General features: G+C 54.2%; 3 protein-coding genes across 3 annotated transcripts in view; 2 read left to right on the top strand and 1 right to left on the bottom strand.

The window, feature by feature from the left end:
* The first annotated feature begins 496 nt into the window (after window positions 1–496).
* On the top strand, window positions 497–1,768 carry PHACADRAFT_258961 (uncharacterized protein). The gene has a single exon (XM_007397444.1). It carries the CDS (start codon window positions 1,295–1,297, stop codon window positions 1,526–1,528), a length of 234 nt encoding a protein of 77 aa, XP_007397506.1. The 5' UTR covers window positions 497–1,294; the 3' UTR covers window positions 1,529–1,768.
* PHACADRAFT_258959 (uncharacterized protein) lies at window positions 1,769–2,697 on the top strand. Its single transcript, XM_007397443.1, has one exon. The coding sequence runs from the start codon at window positions 2,003–2,005 to the stop codon at window positions 2,507–2,509; it is 507 nt and encodes a 168-aa protein (XP_007397505.1). The 5' UTR covers window positions 1,769–2,002; the 3' UTR covers window positions 2,510–2,697.
* A 1,315-nt stretch (window positions 2,698–4,012) lies between these two features.
* Window positions 4,013–7,044, bottom strand: part of PHACADRAFT_258956 (uncharacterized protein) — a 3,334-nt gene continuing 302 nt past the window's right edge. Inside the window, exons 2-8 of the mRNA XM_007397442.1 lie at window positions 6,155–6,284; window positions 5,833–6,104; window positions 4,858–5,668; window positions 4,706–4,805; window positions 4,436–4,655; window positions 4,300–4,379; window positions 4,013–4,248 (exon numbers count right to left, since the gene is read on the bottom strand). Coding sequence (XP_007397504.1) covers window positions 4,157–4,248; window positions 4,300–4,379; window positions 4,436–4,655; window positions 4,706–4,805; window positions 4,858–5,668; window positions 5,833–6,104; window positions 6,155–6,284 — 1,705 coding nt within the window. The 3' untranslated portion in view covers window positions 4,013–4,156. The remainder of the gene's footprint in view (window positions 4,249–4,299; window positions 4,380–4,435; window positions 4,656–4,705; window positions 4,806–4,857; window positions 5,669–5,832; window positions 6,105–6,154; window positions 6,285–7,044) is intronic.

The following is a 7,044-nucleotide window of genomic DNA, read 5'->3' as shown; positions in this document are numbered from 1 at the left end:
AAAACGCGCACACATACCACTCCGTCTCCGGTTTGCGTACGACGAAGTGAAGTCGGGTGTACGTACTTGACACGGGCTTCGTCAGCAACGTTATCCGTGTGGAGGAGGGGAGGGGCCGACGACGCGTTCAGAGAATCTGTGGCATTATTGGTAAAGCATGAATTGCGTGTGTGATGCAATGTACCCATTCCTAGCGTATACCCGATGACGAAGACGCGCCGAAGATAGTGTCGGAGGTGATAAAAGGGGGTTGGGCGATGGAAGCGCGCTCTTTCGCGTTAACATGAGTGAGCAAGCATGAGATCATAGGACCATTCTATCTCAGAATATTGCACGGTCGTAGGTTCTGACCAGACGGTGGGAGAGATGAAAGCGAGGTGAGCGCCCTGTCCCGCCGCGTCGTGCCTCAAATGAGGGCGCCTACTGGCTACGCTGAGCGCTCCATGTGTAGCAGCGACTGCTGCCGAAGCTCCCCGCCTTCTCTCTTCTGGTGTCGATGCTCTCAGATACTCGAAGCTCACCCGTACAGCTTCAGCTTCAGTACTTGAGCCTCAGCTCCTGGCTGTACACTTGCTCCATTGCCTTATATTCGCAGCTCTCCGCCTCCGCCATGCCTTCTGCGGCCTGCCCCTCCGAGTCCTCCGCTTGCTCACGTAGATCTGTCTCTAGAATTCGGTGGACATCTATGGAGAGGATATGAAGCTAGCGAAAGGCCTCGGGAGTGGTATGCACATCGTGGCAAGGCTGATCTCAACGTGCATTGCCTTGCTCTGGCTGAACGAACTGCACTCACGCAAGTGGTTACTGAAGGACCCATCAGGCTGAGCGCATCATAGCGCGTACGGATGACATGACACACCTGCCTCTTTGATAACTGTACAGGTGGCGACAACTCTGTCCATCGCCTGGCACCACGCACGGATCGCTTGGAAAAACTCCCTGGCCGCATGCCACATCGCACGAGGCCCAACGCGAACTGAAGCAACACAATCTGCTGAAGCCCCTTGTCCCACTGACTATGCACCCGCTTTGCGCGTCCGGGGTATTGCCTAGCAGCAGACTCGCGCAGACTACCTACAATCAGTGCAGCCCATCAGCGGGGACAGTGAAGACGATTGGCTCATCGCGACACGGCGTCGGTAGCATACACGATCACAATAATGCATCAAGCCAGAGGTGCAGAAATGCGCCATTCAATGTGCTCGTTCTGTGTACAGGTAACGATCGCAGATGACAGAGACACCAACTGCCCTGGCCGTCCACTGCAACGTCTCGCAAGTCGTGCACCGGCCCAATGCGCCGCGGCGGCCTTCCCTTCATCCTCCTTCCGCCCTGGTTATGCAGCGGCGTCCCGTGGCAAATGAGGAAAGCGGGTACATCCTCAACTGGCGCGCAACGTAGTTTCATTCTTTATGTGCAGTGCGTCCTGCTGTCAGCTGACCAGCAACCCGTCGTGTTTTGCGACGTCCAGCACGGCCAAGTGTTCACGGGCACCAAGCAGTCTGGGCCCGCTAGTCGTTTTACATAACTCAATACACTACATGGACCAGGACCGCAGATCGCACAGAAGACGAATCTCGTGCGGTGAAGACAACGCTACGACAGAACGGGAAAACCCTAGCATTGCAACTGACACCTGGCGAACTGCATAACAGACCGCACATGGCCCCAATAAAAGCTGGTTGGTGCAAGACAGAAGCTGCGCGACATGGGAGTGCCGCAGACCAAGGCGAGCTTTTCAGTCTGTTTCGTCGTGTTGGTGCTGAACAGCGGTCATTGCTCAGAAGGATACCTGCGCGGGTGCATGGTGGCAGTGGCGGCAAGTCGATGTCGAGACGTTTCGGAGGACGGGGATAGGATAGCTGGAAAGCGTACGACCCAAGTCGGGCGAGAGGTACCAGAGCCTGACGTCTGCTACCTGCGACATATGATCGGTCTTGGAGGAGACCACGATGGTGACGAGGCCCCGATACAGGTATTCCTGTCCCTGTATCCCCTTTCAATGGTACGCACCGTCAGTACCGGTCGCATAGCTATCGAGACGGAGGCGACCTGGCAGGCCATCTCGCAGCTGCCCGACGTTCGCGAGATTGAGATCGCGGATAGCCAAGGCACTGCCGCCTCCTTGTTCAGGTTCATGGAGCAGAGCCCTTTGGCGTTCCCCAAGCTGGAACGGCTGGTTTTCCGTAACATCATCTGGAACAAGGAGCCAAAGCAGGCCGGCTCTCTCATGCTGTTGTTGATACGGCTGCTGGAAGGCCGCAAAGAGCGCGGCTTGGGCGTGAGGCGTCTCGACGTCCACTCCGGCAGTAACGTGGACACCAAGAGCAACTTTCACCAGGACCTCCCGAAGCTGAAGATGCTGGTCGAGGAGCTCGAGTTTTCTGAGGGCGTGTCGCAGGACGGATGCGATACCTGTGAGCATGCTCACAGCGACCCCGAAAGGCCGCTTTCAGACTCGGCTTCCGAGTCTAAATCCGGATCTGATGGCGACGGGCAAGCCGAGTGACACCATGATGGCCAGTAGAGGAGGCGTAGGTCTGGGTGGTGGCTACGGAGTCTGTCTAGTTTTCTTGTCTTCGAAGCAATAGTTCACATCGTGCCGTTCCCAAGATGAGCGCTTCACTTGGATTTACACATGTGCTTGACATGGATCCCCTGTACAGTAATTCAATATTCAATGATGACACCCTGTTTATTCGATACCAGATATCCTCGCTGCGAATATATGATACAATTCTAGCGACGACGCTCTCCCCAGATACTTGCAGCTCACCTGCACCGCTTCAGCTCCAGTGCCCAGGCCCTCACGTTCGACAGCGGCAGACAGCTTAATGGCGGCGGGCACACCTCCCTTTTAGTAAAACTGGCGGCCTCAGTAGGAAATGCCAGAGGAGGCTCCGGTTACAATTCCTATTCAGCAGAAACTTTGTACATGGTATTATCATCAAGCTAATAGGGAACAAGTGGTCTCAGCAAAAGACACTTTTCCCGCCAAACCAGCCGAATTGGCAAGACTTTGTGTTGGCGAGAGGACGGACGCGTAATGCTAGTTACGTAAGTGTATGGTGTGTGCTCATAATATTAATACGATCGGTTCAAACCATGCTTCGTTTGTCTCCGAAGGGAACATACGTTGCTATCCGAGCCTTTTATTACCTTTTCAGTCACTGGTGCTGCCAATTTGTAGGCCACGCGGTGTTCCGAATCGACCTTGGGATCGCGACTCAGCCGACAGGTTATGGGTACTTAGATCTGGTTTCGACGCAGATAGCCTCGTACGTGCTACTTCCAGTGAAATGTATTTCGCCGGCTGCCAGCCATCAGCAAAGGCTGAGCACTAGTTAACGGATATGTCGATCGACGCAGCCGACACGCCACGCAGATTTCAAGATCGGAGGATGGCCACCCTATTGCACTTGAACGTCCTTGTCAGAAAACCCTCGAAGATATGATATCAGCGACCGACAGTCACTTCAAGACCTGTCGCGATTAATGGAGGTGGTGAACGACGGTCCCTGAATCTGTGCGCTCGTACCGATCGGAATACGACGCACGTTTCGGTGGACAGAACTCGTCATGTCTAGGGGACACAGTCTCTTCGCGAGACTTGAAGCTACGCGATGAAAGATCAAGGGCAGGGGACGAACCTTTTAAAGATGGCTGAATCTTGGTGGCCAGCGATCCCTTGGAGAGGCCCTCGTGAAACGATCGTTTGTAAGAGGTCAGCCACAGTCGTCAGGCCGCAAGAGTCAATAAGGAAGCTGGCGCGTATCAACACCAGACGTACGAGTATCTGAAGGTCATGTTGAAGCTGAAGGAGAGTCTGGAAATGGATGTGAAGGCGTGGAGTCTGAACTAGGTGCGGTGGCCGTAAGGTGACTTGTCGGAGGTGGATCGTCAAGCCTGCTCAATCCGTCTTGGAAAGATAGCTGACGCACCGGTCTACCATCAGCAGGTGGCCATGCACAATCATCTACAGGGCGAGGAGGTAGTGTCCGGGGTAAATGCTGGGACCTTGGCTGACTAATCGCCCGGATAGCGACGTTCATCCAGCCGATGTATAAACAGAATCTACTTTTGATTTTTGGATCTAGCTCGGCCAAAAGACCGGTAGTACAATATGTGCAGGCAGAACGTGTGCTGCCACGGACGTCTAAACCTGTCCAGAGGGCCCGACGGGGCCCGCGGTGTTGGTCGTAGTCTCGATCGGCTTCATCGCAGGGAATAACAAGACCTCCTTGATATCTAACAGATGGTCAACGAGAGTGCAGAGGATCAGAGAAGAGCCGGACGTACTGGCTGAGTCGGTCAGGAACATTACCAGGCGGTCGATACCGATGCCCCACCCGCCCGTCGGCGGGAGACCGTGCTCCAGACTGGTACAACGGGATCGTTAGATGGAGGCGCAATCATAGCAGTGGAGAATACGCACGCGTCAACGTATGTCTCATCGATACCCTGTGCCTCGTCATCACCCTGCTCCTTCTGCCGAACCTGCTCCTCGAACCTCAGCCGTTGCTCGAACGGATCATTCAACTCGGTGTAAGCATTGCAGAACTCTTTCCCGCACATAAAGCCTTCAAAGCGCTCGCAGAGACCAGGCCGTGACCGGTGGTATTTGGCGAGCGGCGACATTACCTGCGGGTGACCGACTATCCGCATGTCAGTGGTGCACTAGGAACATTTATGCGAACGAATTTACCGATAAAGGCAGGGGAGATGCAAAGAGGCTCGATATACTCGCCGACGAGCTTGTCCAGCAGGCGCGCGTTCGTCCGGGGTTCGCTACACTCCACGTTGTGCTACAAGGGAGATTGAGCATTCACAGCACTATTGACAGACAAAACGGCCGACCTTCCGGCAAAGCTCGCGCAAGAACTGATTTGCCTCTCCAGTGTGCAAGGTCTCCCCCGCCGGGAACTTCACCCCAAGCTTCTCCTCTAGCGTCGTGATCATGTCGTATCGCGGCCATGGCCGCTTGAAATTTAGCTCGTAAACCTTCTCGCTGTCCCTACCCTCGGGATGGAACGTCAGCGTCGTTTTTCCGCCTGTGAGGTACTTGACGAGACCCTCGATCAGGCTCTCGGTAATGTCCATGAGGTCGTACATGTCTGCATACGCCATGTAGAACTCGCAGATCGAGAACTCGGGGTTATGCGTCAGGTCGATGCCCTCGTTGCGGAACACACGCCCGATCTCGTACACTCGGTCCAGACCACCAACGACGAGCTCCTTCAGATACAGCTCGGGGGCAATACGGAGGTACAGATCGAGGTCGAGGTCGTTGTGGTGCGTGATGAACGGCTTCGCGGTTGCGCCACCAGCGATCATGCTCATCATCGGCGTCTCGACCTCGAGGAAGCCGAGGTTGTCGAAGAACCGGCGGATATAGTTGACGATGCGACTACGAGCGATGAAAATGCGCCTTGTATCCTCGTTGAGGATCAGGTCCAGGTAGCGCTTACGGTAGCGCGTTTCCTGGTCCTTAAGGCCGAAGTGGCCCGATGGCAGTTGGTGTAGGTTTGGTGCAAGGAGAATCATTTCTGCAGGAACGATTGAGAGCTCGCCCTTCTTGGTACGTCCCGGGGTTCCGATGACACCGACAATGTCACCACGACGGAAGTGCTCGTGTTGCGCGACGAAACCTTCTGGGTCCTTGGCGTCTCTGAAATGCAGTAGTGTTCGTGAGCCTGTAATCGAGACGCATACGACCAAAGCGGCGAGTCACGCGACAGACCAATTTGCCACTGGAGCAAAAATGGCAACTGCGTTGTACAAAGGATGGCAAACCGCCGTTTAAGTAGTATTGTAAATGCTGGTAGGACTCACTGCTTGACCGCCATGATCTGCACCTTCTGGCCTTCGCCGTGGAGATCGTAGAAACGCAGACTTTGGCCAGACGCGCGAATATTGTGAATACGTCCCGCGAGGCATTCGACAGTGCCCTCGATCTTCTCTCCGGGCTTGATCTTGCCGTCAGGACCATACTTTTCAATGTAGTGCGAAAGCGATAGCGTGACCTCGAACTTGTGAGGGTAGGGATTAGGGCTCATAGTCTCCTTGAGCTTGCGGATATGACGCGAGCGAAGTTCGAAGTATTGCTAGGATAATTCAGCATCTGAAACTCGAGACACTGCACAGAACAGCGTACGTTTGGATTGAGGTCATCCTCATTGACTCGAGAGGACTCTGCCTGGCCCTCAGAGTGCTGAGGTGCAGCTGCAGCCTTTTCGGCCTTCCTGCGATCTTTCTCTCTCTGCTTTTCGCGACGCTTGAGCTCCCTGCGCGCCGGTATCTGTTGATGTATGACACAATCTGTGAGAATTATGGAACGCACTGCTTGGAGACCATTTCTCCTGTGACAAGATCCTTATGGGTTCCAGTACTCTCGGAAGCCATTTTTCTAAATTGTATAGGTCGTATAGGTTGGAATTGGGTATATCTAGAGAGGAGAGGACGTGGTTTGAGGCGAAACAGCCTCAGCATACATGGACTCAAAAGTGCACGAGTCAGAAGATTGCAGGCTGCCTGAATTAAGCACTAATATTCGCACGCATTCAAACTGGTCCCTATTCCTTACCGATCCCTGGCAATAATAAGTCGGAGTTTAAATCCCTCCCTTCCATGCTCGACTCTGCGGAGGCGCCGGCACCGCACCTTGCCTCCGTACTCGTTCTCAGCGTACTCGCTCTCTAGACCCCCTCACATCCTAGACTCAATCTATATCCACAATGTCGACTGACAACGAGTACTCTGATCAGGATTACTACGATGAGGATGAGGATGTCCTTCTGGACGACGCCGAAGATGGTGAGCTCGTGTTCCACTCCGTTCAATGAGCGCGTGCTTATGAAGCTACAGAGTCGGCCTCGGAAATGGACATTGATGCCTTCGATGCGGACTACAAGCCATCCGGCAAAGGCAAACACAAGGTTTATGAGGTGGAATATGAGTCGCTCAGTCAGGGGGACATCGAGAAGATGATGAAGGACGATGTCAACAACATCAGTGGAATCTTCGGAGTTGACGTGAGCCGCGAAC

This window comes from Phanerochaete carnosa (assembly GCF_000300595.1).
Source record: "Phanerochaete carnosa HHB-10118-sp unplaced genomic scaffold PHACAscaffold_6, whole genome shotgun sequence".
NCBI classification, from domain to species: Eukaryota; Fungi; Basidiomycota; class Agaricomycetes; order Polyporales; family Phanerochaetaceae; genus Phanerochaete; species Phanerochaete carnosa.
Note: the sequence above shows the minus strand (reverse complement) of the source record. Positions and strands in the feature narration are given on the sequence as shown.

What these genes read in the sequence shown, in the direction of transcription:
- PHACADRAFT_258961 (XM_007397444.1), top strand. Translation starts at nt 1,295, where the DNA reads ATGCGCCGCGGCGGCCTTCCCTTCATCCTCCTTCCGCCCTGGTTATGC.
- PHACADRAFT_258959 (XM_007397443.1), top strand. Translation starts at nt 2,003, where the DNA reads ATGGTACGCACCGTCAGTACCGGTCGCATAGCTATCGAGACGGAGGCG.